At 40.2% G+C, this 25909-nt stretch overlaps 1 protein-coding gene across 5 annotated transcripts in view; it reads left to right on the forward strand.

The window, feature by feature from the left end:
• ANKRD44 (ankyrin repeat domain 44) overlaps positions 1–25909 on the forward strand; it is a 251380-nt gene that overhangs the window by 214884 nt on the left and 10587 nt on the right. For all 5 annotated transcript variants that reach the window (XM_081142776.1, XM_081142775.1, XM_081142774.1 and 2 more), the window contains exons 17-23: positions 370–441; positions 7719–7920; positions 12536–12623; positions 13569–13686; positions 14982–15198; positions 18961–19048; positions 24940–25023. In XM_081142776.1, coding sequence (XP_080998902.1) covers positions 370–441; positions 7719–7920; positions 12536–12623; positions 13569–13686; positions 14982–15198; positions 18961–19048; positions 24940–25023 — 869 coding nt within the window. The remainder of the gene's footprint in view (positions 1–369; positions 442–7718; positions 7921–12535; positions 12624–13568; positions 13687–14981; positions 15199–18960; positions 19049–24939; positions 25024–25909) is intronic.

A 25909-nucleotide genomic window follows, 5' to 3' on the forward strand; every position in this document is an offset into this window, starting at 1 on the left:
GGACAGGAGCTTCTTGCGTCTTTTACAACACTATCTCCAGTAAATGTGTGTTTGATAATGGAATAAACTAGACATTGTAATTTCTTCATTACTACCATCTGGACTTAACATGCATTATTTTTCTGGATTGGTGAGGCTGAGCACCTCTTGAAGCATGAAAGCCTTTTTAAAAAAACCAAATACTAAGACAATCTAGAAGTTGAAATACTGTGTTTTGCTATATCCCATTGCTTATATTGCTGGTAAGTTGCATAATTTCGTAAGTTTCTGACACTTCTTTCCTCCTGTATGCTAACACTAATATCCATAAAGTAGGATTTCTTTTGCAAACTGCACTTATGTACTGTTGTTTTCCTTTCATCTCCACAGCTTCTGGAAAGAACCAACAGTGGTTTTGAAGAATCCGATTCCGGTGCTACCAAGAGTCCGCTCCACTTAGCTGTAAGTGAGATGCTGTGGGCAACTTTGCTTGTTACAGAAGGAACCTAAACGTTCCTAAAACTAGGCCACTCTTAAAATGGAAGCATAGTAATGCAGAAATAACTAATAATGAAAACAGCGCGTGGGTGAAGGCTCAGGCCGTGAGGAGAAAGACTGCTTTAAGTTCCAATCCCAGCTGCAGCCACTGGGACACATGAAGCCAGTGAAATCAGGTTAAAAATATGCATAAATCTTTGTTCTTGGAGATGGATTTGGAATGGAAAAGGTGGGTGGATAGTGGGATACTACTGTAAAGTTTTTGTAAAAAAATTTATACCAGTTAGCTTTTAGTATTGGTTGCTCTAAAGGTTGCTCCCTGAAATGCCTGCCCAACCTTCCATGGGCTGTGTCTGGAGAAGTTACTCCAAAGCTGAGCTGCCCCTACAGAGGCGTATTTGAAAGGTTTTCTCAGATAGAATCCTGATGCCCTTTGAAGGTGGGGTTGGTTGCATCGCCAGGCCTACTGCTAATCTGAGGAGAGACTTTCTTAGCTTCCAGAAATTCTCTCATCTCTCATTCATTTTAAAAAAATTATTGTTTCGTGCTTATTGTATGCCAGGTGCTCTGCTAAGCTCTATGGGTTTCCAGTCATATAAAGACAAGGGCTACAATATCACTGGCGACAGTTGGGTTTGGTGGCTCTGCAGCCGGCTGGGGTCTGGGAAGTACATAGAGAGAGGGGGTCCCAGCCACCACTCTTCTCATTAGCAGCTCACCTGGACATGGTTTCCCCACCTGTAAACTAAAAGCAGTGAGCTAGTTAAGGATCCCCAAACCTTTCCTGTTTGTTAATTTATTTAGTTGCTTGTTGTATGATCTCGCGTCTCCGCTCTCCACCCACTGTGTGGGGAGAATTGCTGTGCCTCTCTCCCAGGGCCGATGCGGGGATGGCGTGAGGTAATGCACGTAGAGCGCTTAGAGCAGCGCCTGGCACGCGTGCGGTCACCCAGTCTCATCGTCACTGTCCTTAACATGAAGATCGTTCTTTCATTTGGCATATACTGACTGTGAATGTATTAAGCACGGTTCCAGGAGCTGGAGACGTCGCACTAAACAAAACCCAGGCTCTGTCCCGGTGCAGTTTCCAGTCTGGGAGAGACAATAGGCAAGTGACTGTGGCAGGACAGATGGCAATAAGTACTGCGTGTGCTACAATCGGGATCAGTGAGGCAGAGAGCATCGAGGCGGCAGACAGGGTGCTATTTTATGTAGCACAGAATCTCACATTTGAACGGATACCTTAGGGGTACCCATGTTGATATCTGACAGAAGAGTGTTCTAGGCAGAGGTGCCAAGGGGAGAGCATGCTTGGCAGGTTAGCGGAGAGCAAGAAAACCGCTGTGGCTGGAGGAGAGCCGAGGGGATGAGGTCTGGCATGTGGTGGAGGGGCAGGGAGCGGTGCAAGGGCTTCGGCACATCACAGAGGGCCTCATACTCCGTTTAAGAACTTTGACTTGTACTCTGTGCAAAATAGGAAACCTTTTGGAGAAGTTTGAGGAGACAGATGATACGATATAACTTCTGTTTTTAAAGTGTGTTGAGTTTAAATTATAAAAGAGCAAAAGCAGAAGGAAGACAACCAGGCAAACAGTGATGATGATGACTTTGACCAGGGTGATGGCAGTGGGTTATTTCTCAAACTATTTTATTCTTGCCTCTAAATGCTAACTAATCCTTTTAAAAAATATTATTTGCTTCAAGAACTCCACAAGGACACTCATCAGCCTCTCCAGGGGCCTCTGTAGCAATTAACTTGATAAAAACCCAAGGCACATTATTTCTTAGGTGGAAGCATTCTAGCAATGAAATGGAACCAGATGCCCTCAGACCTTGAGTGCCACAAGATACCTGACCTGCCTAGAGTTACCATTTCCTGGCTGAGTGATTCGAGTCTCCAGGGTGATCAGCCCAGTGAATTTCATAAGCATTTTCAACCACTTGAAAAAATTAAATCAAGAAGCAGGGCTATGCAAATGAAGGGCTCCAGCTGTCGAGATTTCCAGATGGACCCATTGTTTAATGGATTCTTTGGAGATCCCAAATTCTTTCTCCTCTTGCCCTCAGTTCCAGTCTAAAAAGTTCAAAGAAATTAATCATGTTTTAAAAATATTTGTTACCTAATGAGATTTAAGGAATTTTCAAAAACAAATTTAAAAAATGTTTCCTCCGTCCAGCAAAGGCTTAAACAGGGTTGTCTACTGAAAGCCAAAATATTACATGCTTTTTGAACCAGCATATTTGTTCTTTCGTGTGTTACTTCCTCTTTAGTTTTTTCAGAAATTATTTGTGGAATTACTACAAAACACCTGGTTTAAGATGGGAATAGAAAAATATGACAGTTTTCATCATGTACTCCTGACACGAGGAAGATCTCCTTTCCTGGCTATTTGCATCTCTTTCAAAGAGTTTCAAGTTTTATTGTATATTTTTTAAAATACACTCCGAAAGCCATATAACTGCCTAAAGACAGAATCTTGCATTTAACCCTAAAAGAGAATTCCATAGGGTTAAGCTATGAAGTGTGAAAGTAAATGAAAGTTCTTGTATAATCAAAGTTACCTTTATTATTCTCCTTGTATTGCCCTTGAAGTTTAGTACATAATTGTATGTCTTTAATTCTGTATTGTAATTCATATGCATACTAAAATTCAAGAGCTCTCATGGCACACATAAACTAATTACTAAAATACTGTGGCACATCAAAAAATATATTTCTTGCCCATCTGACCAAAAAATAGGTATAATTTTGATTCATTTGGACTGGTCGGCTATTGTTGTGTTGGCTGTTGTTATTTTTTTATTTGACAATTTAAGGGAAAAGAGACCAATGCCCCTGACTAAATAGTTAGGTATTGCATGTTTTAGACATTTTTGTGGCACACCTTTTGAAAATTGCAGAACTAGACTAAAGGAAGAAACAAGAAGGATTCTACAGATATACCTGGACTTTCAACAATTCTGTCTCTACGAGAATTTTCAAGCACCTGGTATAGAAGAAAATGTGGATTGGAATTCTGAAGCTTTTCTAATTACCAGCAGGGTTCACTCCATTTTGTTTTGATATTAAGCCTCTTTGACTCTGACACATGCCAATGGATTTGTTTTTTGTTGTGAAGTTTAAAGGGGTCTTTTAGAGGAGGTAGGTTCTTAAGTCAGCAACTAAGTGCCCTGTGATGAGACTGCTGTTCTGAGGTGCCGATGCCTTCACACCAGCTTCCTTCCCAATATTGTGCTTTGTACATGTGCATGCAGTTTTTAAGTTACTGGCTCTATTTCCTTAGGCTGTCCTGTTGACAGAAATTAAGATGTTCACTATTTTTGTCATAATAGTAACTGGCACTGAAGGAAACACCATTTACAAATAGCATCTAGAATCTGCTGTTATCTATGTGGAGTCATTTCCCTTTGGTGTAAAGTCAGGATTTCTACACAAGCTGAATTAGTTGCTACCATTACAATTTAAAATGAGAGGAAGTGTTATGCAAAGTCAGTTTTCAAATACGCCACAGACTCAAGTCCAAGGGGAGATCGACTGATTTACAACTCTCATGTAGATGCTCCTGTTACCACAGCCGCTTAAAATCACCTATGGCCTGAGTTGGTAGTGGCTGAGGCTAGGTGATGGGTACGTGGGAATTCATTGCCCTATCCTATCTTCTTTGTATAGTTGGACATGTCCTAATAAAAAATTAAAGAAACATATACCTTTTGGCCCCTTTGCACCCTTTCCATAGGAGCTCGTGAAAGGGCTGCAGCCCAGGCTCTGGGGTCTGAGTGGTCCCAGCTCCACCACGCAAGGCTGTGTGACCACGGAGGGCTGGGTAATGGCTCTGCCCTTCTGTGTCCTCGTAGGTAAAATGTGGCCAACAATAGTGCCCAAACCATGGGTTGCTGTGACAATTAAATAAGTGCTACATATAGATTATTGTAAAGTCTAGTAAAATAATTAGGAAACAATACGTTTTGAGTAGTATTTATTTCCTGGGGTATTTTTTTTTTGCTTTGTTTTGCTTTTTATTGAGTTATAATTGACATGTAGCGTTGTGTTAGTTTCAGGTATGCAGCATGGTGATTTGATATTTGTATATACTGCAAAATGATTACCACAGTAAGTCTGTTAACATCCATCACCACACATAGTTGCAACATTTTTTTCTTGTGATGAGAACTCTTTACTACCTTTGTTTTTAATATTATGTATTTAAAATTTTGTAAAAAGTGCTATGAAGATAGAATAAACTAGGATCAGTGTGGTGGACAGTGGGAGTGTGTTGAGATGGAGGCTGCTCTGGGAAGCCTCCAGGTAAGGTGCTATTTGAAGCAGAAACACCAGGAAAGCCATGTGTCTCTCTGGGGAAGAGCTTTGCAGACAGAGAAAACAAAGTTCAGATGCAATGGCCCAGAGGCGGAAATGCATGTATTTAACCATAGTGGGGGATAGTGTGGCTAGAACAGAGTAAGTGAGGGGATGTGCTGATGATCTGGGTCGAGGGAGGCCAAAGCCTAAGGGCCTGAATGGTCATGGAGAGTTTTGAAATTTATTATCAATGAGGGAAGAGGCCATAGGCTAGTTTTCATCGAGGAGTGATATGTCTAACTCGGGTGTTAGAAGATTTCATCTGATGGCTGTGTCAGCAGTAGATTGTAGGGAGGAAAATGATGGAAAGGGAAGCTTTTGCTGTCATCCTGGAAAAAGAGGATCATGGTATAGTGAGAACTGGATAGATTCTGGGTATATTTTAAAGAAAGAATGGAGGTGATCATGGCTCGCAACTAGAGGCAGATGATCATGGCTTTGAGAGCTGCTACCAGTCATACAGTGCCTGTGTGTGAATTAGAAAAGGGAGATGGGTAGATATTTTCCTGCCAGGTGCTTGAGAACTTGATGACATCTCTGTATGGTCAGCAAAAGGTATCCCCTCCTCTCAGAAGACACATCGCTGTACCAGGGCCTGGCAGGGTCGGTGAGGGGGAGTGAAGGGTGGAGAGAGGCTGTTGTTCAGCACTCGCTTGCCCTGATGTCCCAGAGCCCTGGTGCAGGACCGCAACCCTGGGATTAAGGGGAAAGGTAAAGATGACTCCCAAGTTTTGGGCCTGAGCAACTATAAGAATAGAGTTGTCACTCACTGACATGGGAAGGCTGCAGGTGGAGCAAGTTTTGGGAGCGAAAATAAGAATATGGTCTGGGCCCGGTCGGCATGGCTCAGTGGTTGAGCATCGACCTAGGATCTAGGAGATCGAAGTTCGAATCCGGATCAGGGCACATGCCCAGATTGCGGCTCGATCCCCAGTAGAGGGTGTGCAGGAGGCGGCTGATAAATGACTCATTGATGTTTCCATCTCTCTCTCTCCCTCTCCCTTCCTCTCTCTGGAATCAGTAAAGACATTTAAAAAAAAAGGAATATGGTCTGGGACATGTTAGGCTTAAGATACATATTAGACATTCAAGTGGAAATACCAATAGGCAATTGAATGTACAGGTGTAGAAATAAAAGAAGTTGGAACTCGGATATAAATTTTGGATTCATCAGCATATGAGTTTATGTTATACATATTATATATATATTTATATATATGTTTAATGTACAACGTAATAACATAATCATTCACAAAAAGTAATGTAATGGGAAAGTTTTAAAACAACTGTCAGTCCTCTTAATTTCTCTAATCTCTGTTATTGTTTTAAACATATACTCAGAGGAAAAAATTCAAACGATTTAAAAAAAGAAAAGGTGAAAAAAGTCCATATGTTCATTATCTCTCATTTGTAGAGGTTGTTTCTCTTGTAATCTGAAATTTGCTATAAATACAGAAGTATACATATATATAAATATGTGTATCTCTGGATATGCTTTTTGTATAAATGAAGTCATGCTATATGTACTGTTTGCAACTTAGTTTTTTGGATTTTTTAAAAAATAGCTTTTGTCAAATTGCTCTCCACAAATGTCACACCAATCTATATTCCCACCAACAGAGAGTAAGATTGCTTTTTTCACTGTTCTTAACTAATACTGGACATGACCAAACTTAACTATTGGCAATCAGGTAGTCAAAAAATAGTACCATAAAAATATACACAATTTTTTCATAAGTTCACTGACCTTTTATATTTCTTTTTATTTGAGCTGCCTTTTTATGCCCTTTGCACATTTTCTAGTTTTTAAAAATGTTTTGTAAAATCTCTTTTATATTAAAGAAATTAGCCTTTTTCCATACTAAGCCTTTTTTCAGATAAATTATGCCTTGAGTAATCACTGCAGGGCAGGCGACAAAAGAGGGGACTTTGGCTGCTGAAGGCCCTTGGGACAGGCTTTTCCTCTCTCCCCCTCTATTTCCCTTCCTCCTCCTGTTTCCTTCTCCCCACATTCTTATAACCTTTTCTTTATTTCAGTGCCCTTTGTCTTATGTGTACATATACATTTTTTTACCTCATAGATTTAATAAAAATCATCTCTCAGACTTTTGATTTTGTTTTTTAGTAGCATAAAGGCTCTTAACATAGTGTAGGACCTCATAATAAATCCAAACGTGGTGCTGGTACATAGACTATATTTCCATACTTTTTTTTATGTTTTCCTTATAATCACGAAGTAAAGGAGAGAGGAGGAAACATCCACAGTGCACAGGATGCTATGCACAGCCTGCGCAATTTCATCTCTTCTCATCTTCCCTGGGAGGCACCTTTTATTGCTCTCATTTTGTAGGTGAGGAAATAAACTAAGTGAAATTAGGAAACTCACTCAGGGTCACATGGTTAGAAATTAAAATGTTGAACTGTAACACTGTATGCCTCTGTTGTATTACGAACACCACACGTTTTTTGTAACTTTTTTCTCCAGGTTGAACAGGAAAGTCTCCTGAAAAACATGTTCTGATCATGTCAATGTGTTTAGACTGAACAGACAAAATAATATATTAATTCATTCAGCTACTAGTCTCTATTAGATTAGTAGGTCAACAGATATAAGAATACATTAGTACATTTAGTGCCTTTGGGGCAGATTATTTGGCAAAAGAGAGAGGACATGAAGGAATTCATACATAACTGAGTTTCATGCATTATGATTTTTCAGTCTAACTCTGGTTTTCTGTGTTTTCAGAATTATCCCAGGTGTCTTTCTGACATGCTCTTTGGGGTGGCCTCTCTCCGTGACCTTGGAGGCCCAGCCCCTCTTTTGGATGGTTGTGGGATTTGAGGCGGGCGAGCATTTGTGTCGTTGGTTTCTTCTTTGCAGGCCTACAATGGGCATCATCAAGCCTTGGAAGTCCTTCTGCAGTCACTGGTGGACCTGGACATCAGGGATGAGAAAGGCCGCACTGCTCTGGACCTGGCTGCCTTTAAGGGACACACGGAATGTGTGGAAGCTCTTATCAACCAGGGTGCATCTATCTTGGTGAAAGACAATGTGACAAAAAGAACCCCACTTCACGCCTCAGGTGGGTCTTGTCAAGAGCCTAGTTACCCTAGTTTTGCGGCCCACTTGTAAGTCTGAGTAAAAGGTTAGCAGCATCTTTTGTTGTTGTTGGTAATCCTCACCTGAGGATATTTTTTCCATTGATTTTTAGAGAGAGTGGAAGGGAAAGAGAGAGAGAGAGAAACATCAGTGTGAGAGAGACACATCTATTGGTTGCCTCCCACATGCCAGGGATTGAACCAGCAACCCAGGTATGTGCCCTTGACCGGAAATCAAACCTGCTCCCCTTGGTCCACAGGCTGACACTCAAACCACTGCTCAGGGCAGCAGAATCTCCTTTTATCCTGATTTTTAAATAGGGTTTCTTTCTACATCAGACATGCCCACTCTTCCAAAATGCTTAATATCCACTTTGAGATGATTGGTGTTCTCTGGCCAAGCGAGCTCTGGCCATCTTCTTTAAAGACTTTATTTTTTAGATCAATTCTAGGTTCACAGAAAAAATTGAGAGGATGGTTCAGAGATTTTCCATATATCTCCTGCTCCCCCCACACCCACACATAGCCTCTCCCATTATCAACATCCCCCCAGAGTAGTACATATGTCTCACCCCAAGCCTGTAGTTTACATTAGGGCTCACTCTTGGTGTTGTACATTCTATGAATTTGAACAAATGTATAATGACATGTGTACATTATTGTAGAATCATATAGGGTACAGTACTATAAATCCAGCTCTAAAATCCTCCATGCTCCATCTGATCATCTTCTTAACTCAAAAGAGCGTTCAGAACCTTTGGCCAATAGCCATCACAAACTTTCGGAAAAAAAGGGCAAGGCCTGATGTGATCTTTGGATAAGTTACATAGAACAAAATCACAGCATTTTAAAAAATAAAATTCATGATGTTTCATAAAAGGGACAGTCAGACAGCAAACTAATCAGTATACCATTCTGCCAGCATAAATGATGCTTCTTAGTTTTTGCTCTGATTCTTGATGCATCAAGTGTAAAAATAGAGACTCTTAAAAAGTGCATGTATATATCAAAAAGTAAGTAATTTGCCTTTTCTGGATTTTTCTCTAATATACATAAAATAGAACTGTATCAGGACACTGCTAGACATATATACAGATAGAAAGGTAATGTGGAGAGTCTCTAGCTCAGCTAAGGCATAAATTTCTTTTCGGTCAGAATTCAATGATATTTTACCTTTGATCAGGATAGTAAACGTTGTTCTATAATGAGAAATAACTGTCATAAACCATTAAATGAGTGTGTTGAGGAAGCATAGGAGTGAAGATGCTTTTCAGAAGACTTAATGATCTTGTTACTTGGGAGAATTTTCTCAGAATGTTAGGCTTTGTAGAAGTATTTCCACCCACATCCCTGAATTTCCAAACCACTGAAGGAAAACAATATGGAAATAGAAAAAAAAAAACCATGGCTGTTGCCTAATTACCTGGAAATAATTATTCCTGGAAAAACACTTTAGCCATGAGATCAGCAGTGGTTGGTTAAATTGTAAATTCTTATTTTCTATCACATTTAGTCTTTTTGGTATTATTATAAAGTTTGATATTCTAGACATCCTTGGTATTATTCTAAAGTTCAAATTTCTTTCTTTTTAATATTGGTTGCCTATCATTAAGGCAAGCATCCTGCTTTCGTTATCAGGTACTTCCTGTTTTCATTGTGGAAGATTGCTCTTGTAAACAAGTAAACAATGAAAAAATAATCATCACTCCTTCGCCGTTGCGTAGGTGATGGTCCAATGGAGCCCCCTCGTGGTCAAGAAGACTCCCTCCTTGTGGCTCTCCCTCAAGTCCTTGGGTTAATAACAGGCTGTCATTTGACTGTTCTCCACAAAATGTCCGCAGTGTGGAAGCTTTAGCCTGTGCTCTGAGGATCTGCTGATCCAGAATCTTTCCCAACACATTTGAAAGGCCAGCTTACTTTGTTTTTTACAGATCCTGGGAATACTGTGAGGAGCAAGAGTGGGTACGAGAGGTTTTGGCACAGTCAACTGCAATGACACTTGTGGTCGTTGAGCAACATGAAAAATTTCACCGATCGTGAGAGAGAGGCTGGGCTAGTCTGAGACAAAGCTGGACTGGGCCGGGCACAGCTAGGGAGATGTCCGCATCTTTCTGCTAGCAGGCAGTCGGGGGAAATGTAGTGGGTGGGAAGCCAATAAGAATTCTAGTTTGGCTACACTTTTCCAGTAAGGGGGACTTATATTTACCTGAGGGCTATTAGCTCAGTTCAAAAAGCTGCAGTACCCCTCCTCCCCACACACACACACACACACACTGCTATAGATATTGGTTTGCTCTCCAGCACAGTGGGTGAGTGATATGAACTTGGATTATTTTTTTCCTTTTTCTATTTAGCCAAAAATCAAATATCCTTGGAACTATTATGATTATGAGCATGTAAGGAATGTCAGGTCGATATAGAAAGAGGCATCAAACCTCCCCTGTACCTCCCTCCACTTTATGAACCCATTGCCTGTAATATTTAGCTGTCAGTCCTCTGCTAATCATTTCCTTTTAAGGATACATTAAACTACTTAAAAATAGTAGTTACCAGTGGTAACAGATTTAATGTGCTGTTTCAAACAAACAAACAAAAACCAACAGCAACAACAATGCATTGCCTGTATCCCAGTCCCCAAAATTTCCTCCTGAGACACATAAATGGGATATTGTTGAGAATGAGCTGGATACAGCGGTCTACAAAATGTGGGCATTATTCCTGTGCTTAATTTGAGTGGTTTCGATGAATGGGAGCTAATTCTAATATGTATTGTCCCTGAAAATTGTGTCAGTTGTTAAATTAGCATTCTCTCATGACTGGCATGCAATAAAAAGGACTGTAAAATGGTGCAGCTCTTAGAAGAGCCTTCATTAACCTAGCATAGCTGCATCTATTCCCTTCCCTCTCCACTGCCATAACGAAGTAAATGCAGTGTATTCTGTAGTGTTCTCATTGTTCAGAGAGGAGAGAGGTCACGTTTGGAAATGTAAACTTTGCTCTTTCTCTTCCTACTCCCCCGGCAGAAAGCCATGTCTGTTGTAAGGCTGTGGGTTGCACTCAACAAGCTGGAGAAAGTAGCTTACCTGCCCCCTGCCCCCCATCATCCTGGGAGGTTGGCTTCCCAGCGCCCAGAGCATCCACTCCTAAAAGCAGCTTCGTGCCTGACGTGCACACGGCACGTCCATGTATCGCACCCTAGCCAGTCAAGGCCAACAGCAGTGTCCTGGCTGCATGTCCTGCCCATTTTCAGCCCCCACTGCGACCACTGGGTGATTAGGGGTGAGGACCAGGCAGCACCTGGGAAGCGGCTGGAAGACCTCCACAGGGGAAGAGAGGGGAGGGCAGGGGACGGAGGGATCCAGGGGTGTGAGGCCAATGGCGTGCTCCCCCCCAGCATGTTTGAGACTCTGCCAGGCAGAGAAACAATTGGCTGTAGTTTGAGGAACTTGGGGACAGAGGTGCAGCCGCAGGCAGCAGGTCTACTCAGTCAATCAATGAGCAGTGAGTCGATGGCTTCTGTACATCTTGCCGCCTTGAGGGTTTGCTTTAAGTCACCGCTAATCAATCAGAACTGTTACTTGAATGTCTACTCCGAATGTACAATGACCGAGGGGAAAAGAGCAGAACCTGTTTGCTTTCTTCCTCCCCCCTTCTTTCCCTTCCTCCCCTTCCCTGCCCTCCTCTCTCCTCCTCCCATCCTATTACTGTTCCCCTCTTCCTCCTCCTCTCCCTTCTTCTGCCCCTTCTTCCTTATTATTTTTAAAATTTTTTTTATTCAAAATATCACAGATGTCCCTTTTTCTCCTGCTTGACCCCTTTCACCCCCACCCCCCTCCCCAGCCCCTCACCACACCATTGTCCGTGTCCTTGGGTTATGCACATATGCATATAAATTCTTTGGTTAACCTCCCCCACCCCCCTCCTTCCCTCTAAGATCCATCAGTCTGAGCTATGCTTCCATGTCATTGAATCTATTCTGTCCATCAGTTTATTAAGTTCTTTAGATTCAACGTATAAGCGAGATCATGTGATGTTTGTCTTCCTCTGCCTGGCCTATTTCCCTTAGCATAATATTCTCCAGGTCCATCCATACTGTCCCCAAGGGTAGGAGATCCTTCTTTATTACAGCTGCGTAGTATTCCATGGTGTAAATGTCCCACGGCTTTTTATCCACTCATCTACTGATGGGTTCGGTGCTCTCCCTTTTTTTTAAAAAGGTCTGAAGGCAGGCTGGACACAGGGTTATATAGTATTGGGTGGCTCCCTCAGAGGAACAAAAAAGATAACTGGAAATTGGGGAGAAATTATCAATCCCATTCAAGCAGATTAAAAACAAAAGGACATCCCTTTTAAGGGACATTAACCCTCAGTACACGAACCAGGGGAGAGTCGGGTGAGGCCCAGAGCGCCCGGGGAGGAGGGCAGGAGGAGACGGGTAAGGTGAAGGCCGCGGCGCGCGCCCCCAGCTCGAACGCCTGGAAACCTGGCGACGGCGGCAGCTGGAAACCGGCGCTTTGAAGTCCAAGTGGATTTCACTTTGGAAGGCTGTGTATAATCGTGCTGAGCTGTTAAAAGAATGTCTGTTGTTTTCTTTTTCAGTAATTAATGGTCACACGCTGTGTTTGCGGCTGTTACTAGAAATTGCAGACAACCCCGAAGTGGTTGACGTGACAGATGCCAAAGGACAGTAAGTGCTTCCCGCTCGGCCTGGGGTGGACGTTGCAGTCACGGCGGGCAATGGGCCGATTTAGAAGCTAGGAGGGCTGACTTTTGGGTTGGGAGGTATGTGTTTGGGTGAAATTGGTTGCATGAGAACCCTGGAATAACGAGGTGCCCTGGTGCTAGAGCATATCCGAGAAAAGTATGCAGGCTGTGTGTGTGTCTTGATGAAACTGAGCCAACTTTTCATGTCTGTGGCCATGTATCCTGGCCTTTTAAAAATAGTTCTCCTTTCTCCTTCTTTCTATCCATTTTACCCTCTTTTGAAGCTGCTACATTCCCATTTTAATGTTAATAATGGCAACGGCTTCGAGAAGTTATCTCAATCATGGGTTTGTTTTTCCAAAGTCCTTTCCATCTGTTAGCCTGTGCCCACACCCAGTCTCCTCTGACAAGCAGGAAATGCAGAGCAAACAGCGCTAGGGACTCACACCAGACACATGCGTCAGTGTTGCAGTCAGACCTAGGACGTCCCCTCCTGGATTCCAGTGCTTTGTTCTTTCCTCTGTATTTGTCAGACTTTTCTGTAAGGCAGCGAAGCTTTGTTCAAATGAAATATTGAGCAAATGCCAACATAGAAAACTATGAAAGTAGACCTACGCTGGTAGAAGCAAGAGGGTCTCCTACATGCATGCACTCCCTACTCAATTGATATTTAGAAATGCTATGTACTTTTGAAAATTATGGGATTCCACTGACACCATTTCACATGGCCATTAAACACCAGAGGTAGCTTGTTCCAAGTAGCATAGAGTAAATTGGGGGCACTAAAAATATCAAGCAACTGTCAAGAAGGGGGGGTGGGGAAATGGGGGGGAGGGAGGGAGGGAGGAAGGAGATCCTCCCACTGGAAGTAATGAATTTTTTTTTTTTAAATCTTCTTCTAAAAAGCCTAATTTATCTCTCTCCCTAGAACCCCACTGATGCTTGCGGTAGCATATGGACACATCGATGCTGTTTCATTATTACTTGAAAAGGAAGCAAATGTAGATGCAGTTGACATCATGGGATGTACAGCTTTACACAGAGGGGTATGTACGTCTTCCTCAACTATAGTCAAGCAATTTAGTAATGAACGTGTTTCCTCTTTACTTTTCCATATGAATGTTTAGTAGAAAGATTGATTCCTAAGAAAACCAATTAACCTCAGTCAGTCTAAAAGAAATTCCAAGTCTTTTGCAAAAGTAAAATAATGGCAGATATTCTTAGATCCTGCTCTTGAGATTTCATGTTAGATTGTGATCATAGATACAGGACCTCCTACTGTTGGTAGAATTGGTTCTGCTTTCTGATTACAAATACGTGCACATCATAGAAAATCTGCAAAAGGGTTTTTTTGTGTGTGTTTTTTTAAAGCACAGAGAAGAAAATTACAATCTCCAGTAAACCTACCTTCTGGAGATAACCATTTTTTGGTTTATATACCCAATTCTTTTTTCTGTTTATAGGTTTATTTTAAAAATTTCTTTAAAGAGAATACTAAAGATACTATTTGGAACCTACTTTTTTCTTTTAGAATATCAAGAACCTTTATCCATGTCAGTAAATATTTTCCTGCCCCATCATTGTTAATGGTCCATTGTGAGCAGGTGTCATAATTTATTCCAGTGATTGCTTAGTTTTGAGTAGTCATGCTATTTCTAATTCCCACCTGAAATGTGTATCCTGCTGAAATATGTATCCTGTGGACAGTTCTTTATACACATCTGCTCAGTTGTTTTTTAAAGCATGCTGAGGAAATGAAATCAAACAAAAGCAGAAATAAAAGTGCTACTTGGGGCTGGTGCTGAACACCATGGTCAATGAAAAGAAGAGGAACTCTAAGTGCTCAAAGTCATAATGACAGTTCTTATATTTGGGTACTTTCCATGGGCCATGCAACAGGCTGGGGGCCTTTACATATCTTATTAGTCCTCACAACAACCTGTGGGGTCATTATTACTGTTCCCATTTACAGGTAAATGAAATGAGACACAGAAAGGTGACTCGACCTCTCCATGTTTTACTGGGGGAGGCCAGGATTTAACTCACATCTTCCTGGTTCTAAAGCTGATGTTTTCTACTATATCATGATACCTTTCATGGTTATGTTTGGAGAGTCAAGAGATGTTTCCAAAATGCTGATGTTCACATGGCCTTTTCTGATATGAACTTTGCTGGGGGGTTCTGCCTCTCTCCTCTGAAGCAGGGCAGAGTTTATTTCCCGTAAGGCCCAGGCATTTATGTCCTCTTACTCTGGGTGCAGCCTCACTTAGCCACCTGTTTCACTTCCTGAGTCTTCTGCCCTTCTGACATTTGTTTTGTGTTTTTACTTGTCGTTTATCAGATTATGACAGGACATGAGGAATGCGTGCAAATGCTGCTAGAACAAGAAGTGTCGATTCTCTGTAAAGATTCCAGAGGGAGGACACCCTTGCATTATGCAGCTGCGCGTGGTCACGCCACATGGCTGAGCGAGCTGCTCCAGATGGCACTTTCTGAGGAAGACTGTTCTTTCAAAGATAACCAAGGCTACACACCACTGCACTGGGCATGTTATAATGGTGAGTTGATTGTTGTTTGACTGATTACAGGAGGTTTCCTATGAACCCAGCACCACTGTGATCTCAATGGAGGTGAAAACATAGCATAATGCTGTAAACCTGGATTTCCAATCTTTCTGCATCCAAGATACCTTTTGCTTTTATGGCTGCCATACCTTAATGGAATAAAAATTCACTTTTTGTTAATTAGTAACATATAACTACTAATCAGAACTTCCTATGAACTGAATAACCAGTTTTAATCAAGGTTTCTGATCTACATCATATAACCAGGGATCATACAATGAATTAAAATAAGGCAGCTAAAACCAAAATATATATATGATGTAATAACCTGTCACAATTGACTGCTAGTCAGGCTGCTAGATGAATGATTTGTCTTTTGGCATTTCTCTTTTTTATCACATTTCCCCTATTTATTTTGTTGCACTTGTAATTCAGAAGACTTAAAACTTTTTATTTCACTTATTTGAGTAAAAAAGAAATGCATATTAATCATAACATTTCAAAAAGATTGATGTGTCTAAGGTAAAATTAAATCTCCATGTAATTTGGTGTGTACCTTTAATACTTTCCCCTTGAGAATATAAATAAATACAAGTATGTGTGTCTGATTTTTTTTCTACTAGAATCAGATAACAACTATTATTCTATAACTTTTTTTTTTTTGCTGTTGCTTTCTTAACATACTGTCCAGTGGTGAGGCCAAGGTGTAATCACCACCAGAACAAGAAGGTATCTTCAGACAGAAAAACGAAGCAGGCAACTCCATGGAATATAACAGGAGTTATTACAGGGTGATCTCCTTACAGGGATCTAGGGCCAGGGTGGACAGACGACACCACACTCTGTGCAGATTATTCTCCGCTAGCAGACCCCTAGTACAGTGCTTTTTTTTATAGTCTAACTGAGGTACTAATGGTTGACAAGACTAAGGGACAAAGAATGCAGTTAAAGAATGCAGTAGCGCCTGGGGCCATACCTCCTGGTGGTCTTGTGATGGAGGAGGGTTTATCATCGATACTATCGCCAGTTTAATATTTTATCCCAGTTGTCATGACATCCTGGCCGTTACTAACAAAAATATTTATGGTGCATTTTATGGAACACAGATAATCATCAACTAGAAGGCTCTGATATGCTTGCTAGGGAGAGGGAGGTTGACCAAAGGTCACAGCATAAAGGAAATCAGGACACAGAGTCAGTTTTGTCTACTTCTCCGCACATTCTACTGCAGATATTCTTACAAGTTATTATGTGTCGTATTGATTGATCTTGGTGTATTTCAGAGCAAATAAATACAGATGTGTGTATATATCAGAATTTATTATTTATTCAACCAGGTTCCTATTGATGGACATTCAGATTTTTTTCAGGCTTTTTCCTGTTACAGTGCTGCAGTGTGTATATTCATGTTATTATGTACCTTAAATTCTGTCAGATAAGTTTCCAGAAATGAAATTATTGATAAGGGGACATGTATGTTTTCTAATTTGATAAATTATACCATGTTACTTTACAAAAAGGATATAATTTATTACTCCTGCAAACATGTATAAAATTTACTATTTCCCCAAGCCTTTGCTAGCCCAGGATAATAGCATCTTTTTCAATTTTGTGACTTTGGAGAACAAAAAATGTTATCTCATTATCTTGGTTTGTGTTTCCCTGTATAATAGTGTACTTATTTATTTGTATTTCCTCTTCTGGAAATAACCGTTTCCATCTATTGCTTTTTTTTTTTTTTTTAATGAGTTTTATCTTTTCTCATACCTTTGTTGGAGCACCTTGTCGTAGAGATATGAATCCTCTGTGTGTGTTCTGTGTGTTGCAAATATTTTCTCTCAGTCTATCATTTAACTTTGTTCCTAGTTTATGATGTTATTTTCCGTGCAGAAATTTTTTCTGTGTAGTTGAATCTGTCATGTTTTTATTTTATGGGATCTAGGTTTCTAGTCTTGCTTAAGGTCTCCCACCCCTAAGTTTATATGAATATTTTCCCATTTATTTCCCACTCTGCATCTACAATTTTATTTTTCTATTTCCAATTCTTGTATTAAAATATTCACTCAGAAACTTTGATTACTAGGTCCAGAAAGATTTTCAGGGTGCTCTAATTTAAGAGATTTCATTTCATTTTTGTTATAGCCCTCTTTTTTCATTGGCTCTTGACCTCAGTAAGGGCCAAATTTTCTACTTGCTCAACTTGGTTGTCCCCTCTGCCCCTGGAGAATTGTGTTTTTTTAACCTACTAATGAGTGAAGGCTTCCTAACTCCCATCTAGGTCAAGCTCTGAGATCTCTCTGGCAGGAAGGGGAAGATGCAGTAAGGATGTTGGTCATAATGGCAGGTGGCAAACCCACCAGACCACATTCCCTCCCCTGAAGTGTGTGTGTCGGGGGGGGGGGGCAAGTCTTTGTTCCTAGGCCCCTCCAGGTGCAAGCAGGGGAAAAGGAGCAGTCCTCTCCTAAGCAATTCCGGTGCAGTATTCTTCCAGGTCTGAGCTTCAAGCTCCCATCTTCCCAGAATCCTTTTCACTGAGCACTTTGAAATATTGAAAGTCATTCAAGAATCCCCAGACCTATCTACACAAACCCTTAGATTGGGATTCATATAGTCCCAAGGAGTGGTATGTGTAGACGCTTCCTAAGCTAAATCCCCTGGGGGATTCCTACTAACAGAGGGTTGGATATAGTTGGAGAGCTAAACAGTATAACTTGCATAAAGCTAGGGGGTTTTAATATTCATTACTTCATTGATTTTTTAATCCTCTTAAAAGCAGTTTCACTTTTTATAGGTAAAAGAAAAGTTTGATTTGTGATTTAATACTTAAAATTGTCTGATATACATCATTCTAAGGTAGATCAGGGAGAACTCTCACTAATTTAGCACTGAGTTCAGCCAAGAGGAGGTTCCAGGACAACAATCTGTATTCTAAAGCCAAATAACTTTGCCTTCTTGCCTGAGTAACTCCATCACTTCACATACTACATTGAGGTCCTGCAACAAGTAAGCTCCCATCATCCTGTGACATTGGTAGGGCAAGTATCCCTCATCTGCTTTTTTTATATATGTGTAATTGAAGCTTACAAATCCCAAGTGAGTTGCCTTAGATCACATAACACGTAAGTTAACAGAGTTGAGGCCTTACTTAAATTCAGTTGATTTAGGAACTACTTGTCATTTTGTTGAAAATAATTCCTCACATTCATTCCTCTACTTATTTTTAAAAAAAATACTTATTGGGCACATATTATTTGCCAGGAACTGGTCTTGGTGCCATTTTAAACACTTATACAGTATTTTACAGTCACAGCCTTTTCAGCTACATTATCTCAGATACTATTTTCTGTCAATCACATCTTTTCCCCTTCACTAAGGAACATAATTATAAGTGAACCTGTTCATATGGGTGAAAGGGAAATTTCCTGTTGTAAGTATGGTTAGGCATCTATCTACCAAGAGCTGAGCATAACATAAAATCTATTCTGCTTGCAAATGAGGTCTCCTTTTTATCTTTCTCTCTCTCTGCCAGACCATATGGCCTTCATTGTTTTATTTGTTCATTATGTCTTGGAACACCTGTGAGCATAGTTAATAACATTTTGGCATTTTGTGTACTTTATTCCACGGAGAATGAGCATTCAGCCAATTCAGGAAAATTCATAAGCTAGAATTCAGCTCTTAATGACAAAAAAATTTGATTGTGTCGAACAAAATTTCTTTCTTGGAAACTTCCTAAATTCTTTTACTTCCTTGCAGGTAATGAAAACTGTATAGAGGTACTTTTGGAGCAAAAATGTTTCCGCAAATTTATTGGCAATCCCTTTACTCCACTGCACTGTGCAATGTAAGTAGGAAAGCTGGATGTTAATGGTGTTGCTTTAATTCTTTTAACAGCACATAGGGAAATTGCCTTTTAGGGAAGGAAAAAGCATTCCCATTACAGATAAAACCAATGTATTCCATTTTGCAACTAAAGACAAATAGGTCTGATAGCAAAGTGTGAGCCCTGACATTAATGATTTTCTGGGAGATCTTTGTCGAAGGCCATGGTTCCAAGGTGGCTACATGCCACCTTAGGGAAACTACATGAAGGGGTGGACTGAGGGGCATATTACACGCCATGTGAGAGTTCTTCAGATATATTTCACATCTGTCAGCCGAATTCTAAAAATAAGTTGGGGCTAGCAACAATATGCCTATGAATCCTTAGAAAGGCACTTTATATCTGGAAGACTTTTCATATATAGTAATTCTTTATTCTTCATACATTGTAAGGTTTTTTTTCTTGGTAAATGTAATTTTTGCTCCAATCTCATAGTGTGAACCACTGTTCAGAGACTCCAATGACTTTAAGTCAGACTTCCATGGTCAGCCTGGTGGGCCATGGTCACCTGGGGCCTCTGTTCACCAGAGGATCATGTCACCGAGGCAACCATGGTCAGCCTTGGGGCCTAAGACTTGGGAATGCTTTGTCTTTGCCTTGTCTCTGGGCTTCACGTGAAGTTGGGTCATTTGATTGCAAAGATATTGGAGGCATAAAGTGGGTCAGTAAGGAAGGGATGAGGGATACAGAGTAGAAGTGATTTTAAATGTGAAGGAACCATGTCTTTTTCACTTTGGTATCCCCAAAACACCTAACGTAATGCTTGTACAGTGGTGCAGTGAACTTCCTCCTGGATGCAGGGGTTCTGCAGAAATGAGTATGTGCCATTAGAACTGTTAAAGAGGTAAAGAAGACAACTTAGGTGATACAAACAAACTTTATTTAACACTTTATGAAGCAGGCAGTGTCCACTCTCAAGAGTTCAGAGACCTGCAAAGCAGGGCAGAAGGCAGGGAGCTTTTACAGGATAAAGAAGAGAGACTAAGGAAGGGAAGGAATAAGCATATCTGATTGGCTGGTGTTAACATCTTGCCTCTTTGCATTATCATAAGAACAGGGCAATCACCCTTGGAGCTGGGTGATCACAAATTGGTTACTAAATGGTCTGACTTTGGGGCAGGTGGAACGTTTACAGAAACATGAAACCTAAAAGGTAAGTTTTATTTTGGTGACATAATTTCCCAGGGTCAGAGTTGCAGGGCCTACCTAGGAAAAGTTAATGTAAGATCAATTTGACAATTCCCCTTCCCCCCTTTGATCAACCTTTGGTCCAGCAAGAGGTTTGATCAAAGATGGTGCTGCAACTTATTCTCAGTTACCATTTTCTCTTCGGGTCTCAGTATGTATTTCACAGGAGATGGTGTCAAGTATTATCATTTCAGTTGGAGGGAGACTATTTGTTAGTTGGCTGATGGCTTAAACCCTTGAGAGAACACACAACAGACCAGGGAGATAATTATTATTATTATTATTAGTAGTAGTAGTAGAAAAGAATTCCTAAGGCTTACAGGGTGCTCCTGAGCCAGGGGCCCCATGAACCAAACCGGCTAGAATCAAATAAGTTAAGAAATCCTAAAGAGGAGATACTTCTTTAAGCTAGTTGGCCTGTTCATGTATTTCATGTGTCTCCACACCCCCAGAACTTCTTATCCAGCAAGCCTGTTCCTGAGACACTGAGTCATTGGAAATCAGCAAGAAGTTTGTAACAGGCAAAACTACAGGATCACCAGCTTGTAGCAAATCCAGCAGTCATTTGCAGGTTGGATTAGCCCCTTTTGCAATGGCCTGAGATGTGTGAACAGTGGCTCTATCTTTTTAGGCCAGGGTGAGACAAACAGTAGACAAACTACTCGTGAAGATCTTTGTGGTGTAAAATTAGAAGGATGGACAGTGAGGGAAAGGGAAATGGAAAGAAATGTTCTTGCTGCTGGGAGGAAGCAGTATACTTCTATATCAGTTACTTCTCTTTCTGGTCAGTTTCGTTTTGAGGTCTCCAGTGTTTACACAGATGTCATGTGGAACCTCCTTCAGTTGTGAAATATGCACCCAAGGTTTGGCACCTTAATAATTCAGCAGGGGTGTCAGTGGTCAAGAGTGCTTGGTAGGGTGCTTTCCAGGAATCTCACTTTTGTAAAAGCATCAGAGAAAAACAATAACTGTCTAAAAATGACAAAAGACTTAATGTCCATGGTTAAAAATCTGCTGAGAGTTCATTATAGAAAATTTAGTTATTTCTGTGGCACACATTTTAAGATGACAAATGGAATTATGACTGACAACATTATACCAGGACATATCAGATTTTTAGGAATACAATTATCAGTATTATACAGTTTCTGGAAAACTTATATTAATAACCTGTACCCAAAGATTATCGTAGATCATGTGAACTTGAAAAACATTTGGGTTAGTTTCTACATTTCTGAGGGTATACTTGATTTATAAAAGAGATTCATTTTCTTTAAGCCAATTAAATGGAGCTCCTTACAAAATAATTTAGGCAGAAAACCCCCCACATATTTATAACATACATATATAGACATACTTAAATATATAGACAGACACAAACAGAGATCTTATAGCTTTCATTTCAAAATTTTAGCCATGAGACAAATATGATAATGCAAACCCTGCTAGTTTATAAATGAACAGTTGGATCCAAATTGTGTTTCTGGTAGATGGAATAAGTCAAAGTTACCTACTCAGATGATTATACTTTTTACTGATATTGATGGAGAACACTTTTAAGATTTTTTATTCTTCTGTTTCCAAGTAGCCTTTCCTTTTTTTTAATTCCTTCTAATAAAAATTACCTCCCTGAAGTTTGCATTTCAAAGAGATAGCACTTTGTTCCTAGAGAAAACTCAGTAGAGCATTTGTATCTCAAAGGCATGGGAAAAGAATGCAGTTCCTCCAGAAAGGACTTTTGATTCCTGAATTCAGAATTTTTACATGTACAGCCGTTTGAGATAAATAGGGGAGGTTTGGGGATAGGTAAAAAGGATCAATGGGCTTTTCTGTTCTTACAAAGACTTGATTTATAAGGCAAGGACAGTTGTTTTTTTTAATTCCTGAAAGAATTGGGTTGCAACCTGAATGATATCAGGGGGCTGTCATCCATCATTAACTTTAATTTGCTTCTTTATATTAGGAAGATCTTTAACTAAGATAGAAATTAAAAAATTTCTATGTTCTAAATTTTGAGCTGTTTGTCTTTGGAATCCCATCCCTCCACTTTCCCACCCCCCACCATGAGTACATAGCCTCAATTTAGCTTAGGGGAGAAGTCCTAGAAAATGTTCCTATCAGCCTCTGAATATTAGCTGCCAATTTGGCCAACTTCTGACCATAGAGCTACTTATAACAAAAAAATCCCTTCAAATATCTTGTCAAGTTTTCAGCTGAGACAAATAGTAAATATTCCTGGCTATATTGAACAACCCCATGGATGCCAAAGTTTTCCCCAAAGAGAGTGGGAAAAATGCTACCCTTCCAAGATCCAGAGCCACTCCCATAGATAAAAGAAGGAAGGAGTAGGCCAAACAAAAAGGCTGGAGCGAATGCATAGCATGGTGACTATAGTTAACAAGACTGTATTGTCATTTGTAAGTTACTAAGAGTAAATTTTAAAAGTCCTCAACACAGGAAAAAAAAAGTATAACTACATGTGGTGATGGATGTTAACTACACTTAATGTGGTGGTTATTTTGGAATATGTACAAATATCAAATTGTGTTGTACACCTGAAACTAATATAATTATGTTTCAATAAAAAAAAAAACACAACCTGTTAAATTAAAAAATATATTAAGGCAGCAATAGCTGTTCCTGGGAGAGAAAGGGATAGATAAACAATGAGTACCTCAAAACTAAATTCACAAGAATTTGAATTCGGAAAGGAAGGGACAACCCGAAATTTCACCTTCCTCTCATGATCGGGCATGACTGAGATTGGGAAGAGCTGCTGATTCTGGTAAGAATTCTCACCTTTTGCCAGCTCCTGCCAGTTTTCCCAGGTCCCCTTCTGTAGGCTCCAAGTGAGTAAGCTTTAAAGTAGACTGCAGCCCCCGTAGCTACCAGAATTTGGCAGGGTTTTTCCAGTGATTTTAATTTCAATTTCCCCGTGGCTGTTTAGGGAATCCCTCAAAGTCTCATCAGCCCTGGGAGATTTCCATGTAGGGTTCCTCCTTTTAAGGTAGATATGGGGGTGTTGGAGTTGGTTTGAAAGATTTGCACAAAACCGTCAAGGACAGTCTTTGTTCCAGTGTCCTGGTGGATTGCAAGTGAGACAGTAATTTCTGGGCCAATGATGACCCCCTAGGAGGGTGCAACAGGGAAGACCCACATATTGATTTAGGTTTCTGGGCTTGGAGCTATGGCAGCTGTAAGGCCACGATCTTTGGGAAGACTTTTATGGTCTTGTAGTCTCTGTGGAGTGGAAAAGTGATTCAGATAAAGGATTAGTAGACTGTAAGTACTTAGGTAAAGGAGGAAAGAGGCAGAGTAGTAAGAGTCATGTCAGTCTTACAGTCTTTTGTTTTAGGCACCTCTTGTATGTTTAATTTTTTAATAGCCTTTTGCAGTGAATCTTTCAATGAAGCTATTTTGGAATCTTGAAGCCTTTTGGAGGCTTGTGCATACCAATAAAATAGGTATCCCAGTCCGTTTGTTAATTTGGGAACCCTGGATTTCATGCGTACTTCTTAAATGAACACTCTTATCTAACTGGAGCAGCCCCCATAATGACCATTGTAATTGTAGGTTCTCTTAGTAAGATTTTGCCATTTTTACAGGCACCTACAGCTTCCGGGACCAAAGATCTTAGACTTAAAATAAGGTGTGCTGGAAGGTAGAAATCTCAATTCATTGAAACTTGAGAACATCATTACTAAGCTACTCCTAGAGTCTCTGAGAGCCAAATATATACCTGAGGGGAATGTGCCACTGGGCTGGAGATTTTATGGTGTTCTATAGTGTGCCTCATTACATGGACATTTTTTTGAGATTGGCAGGTGACCTAGCGTGAATCTAACCTGTTTCATGACCAACTTGTCCCAGCACAGGAGTCTTAGTCTAACAGCTTTTAAGTGCTCGACCCTTGCCCACCAATTTTTCGGCTTTGGCTTCCAATATTCCCATTAACAATAGATCTATTATTTCTCTCACAAGAAGAGTTTTTTATAGTGGCAGACACCCTAATGGCTTTTAATGATCTGGCTTGTGCCCACTTAGATTTTGATGTGCTGTTGGTCACAAATTGCATGTCTTAATTTATTCCTCAAAGTCCCTGTTAGTCTGTTAGCAGCAGCCACTGGCCATGGAGTCCCAGAATAACTGTCCTGGAACCTTTCCAGGAACTTTAATAAACCCCTTTCCTTTAACAGTTTGTATAAAATTTGTTTGGATCTGAGAGCTTCGCACAAGGGAATGGAGCTCAAATGCAAGAGTGACTTACCCATGACCCTTGGTGAACTCAGAGTTCAGAGGGTGCCTTCCCTGTGCTTCTTGTCCCACAGACCTTCAGAAGTCAGCCTCAGATCCTACCCTCATCACCAAAACTGTTAAAATGACCAAAGACAATTTAGGTGATATAAACCAATTTTAATACTTCTTAAAGCAGACTGTTCTCCAAAATCTTGAGAGTAGAGACTGCCTGCTTCAGGAACTGTTAAATAAAATGTGTTTGTATCACCTAAATTATCTCCTTTAAACATTTTAACAGACGTAGACTACAGATTAAAAAATATATATCAGATTATTAAATATACGGTGCATAGGAAGATGGAATATGAGGGGATATGTAATTTTTTAAGTAGTGAGATTTTTACATGTTAAACCCATTTTTGTTTTAGAATAAATGACCATGAGAGTTGTGCATCATTGCTACTTGGGGCCATAGATTCCAGTATTGTCAACTGTAGAGACGACAAAGGCAGGTAAGTGATCCTAAGATGGCATGCCTCTTTTCTTGATGAATCTTAGTCTCTGCTTTGTGGTTGCAGAGTAGCCACACATCTTTTTATTTCTTTTTAATTGAAAAAGTAATATATAAACATGGTTTTTAAAAATTAAATATTATAAAGGGCATATCATTAAAAGAAATTTTCCTCTTAGCCCAGAAGCCCCAGCCTCTTCTACTAAGGAAGCTACTTTAAATTGTTCTTTCCAAATTTTTAATATTCTCTCAAATATCTTCTGTACATAAGTGCAAACATATGTAAAAACATATATGCTTATATGCTTTATATGCAAATAGAGCATTCTATAGAAATGCTCTGCTTTTAGTATATCCTGGAGATCTTCCCAGACTAAAACCTTGAGATTTACCATATTCTTTTTAAAGCTGTAAATTACTCATTTGAATGGATATATTATGATTTAATCAGCTTGCCCTCTATGGAAGAATATTTAGGGTGTTTCCAGTATTTTACTGTTTCAAAGAGCGATGCTGTTCATATGGCCCAAGTGTTATCTAGGAGATAACATCCTGGAAGTGGAATTACTTGGTTAAAAGGCCAATCGTTTTAAATTTTGACAAATAATGTCACGTTGTCCTCCCAAAAAATCAATCATCCACTTTAGATGGTGTGGACTTTAAAAAAAACAACAAAAACCCAATTATCTACAAATTTGAGGTGTAATTTTGAAAGTATCCGTATCAAAGGGGGGAGAAAAGTCACTGGGACTGAAGATTGGAGTGATCAGTAAAGATACCTTTCTCATGATCAGGGCCGCCACCTATCCCCCACTTAGGTGACACTCCGTGTCCACCCCGAATGTTCTTCAGAGGGGTCCTGATCGCCACCTCTGTCAACTCAGAAG

This window comes from Miniopterus schreibersii, assembly GCF_964146895.1.
Source record: "Miniopterus schreibersii genome assembly, chromosome: 7".
Taxonomy (NCBI): domain Eukaryota; kingdom Metazoa; phylum Chordata; class Mammalia; order Chiroptera; family Miniopteridae; genus Miniopterus; species Miniopterus schreibersii.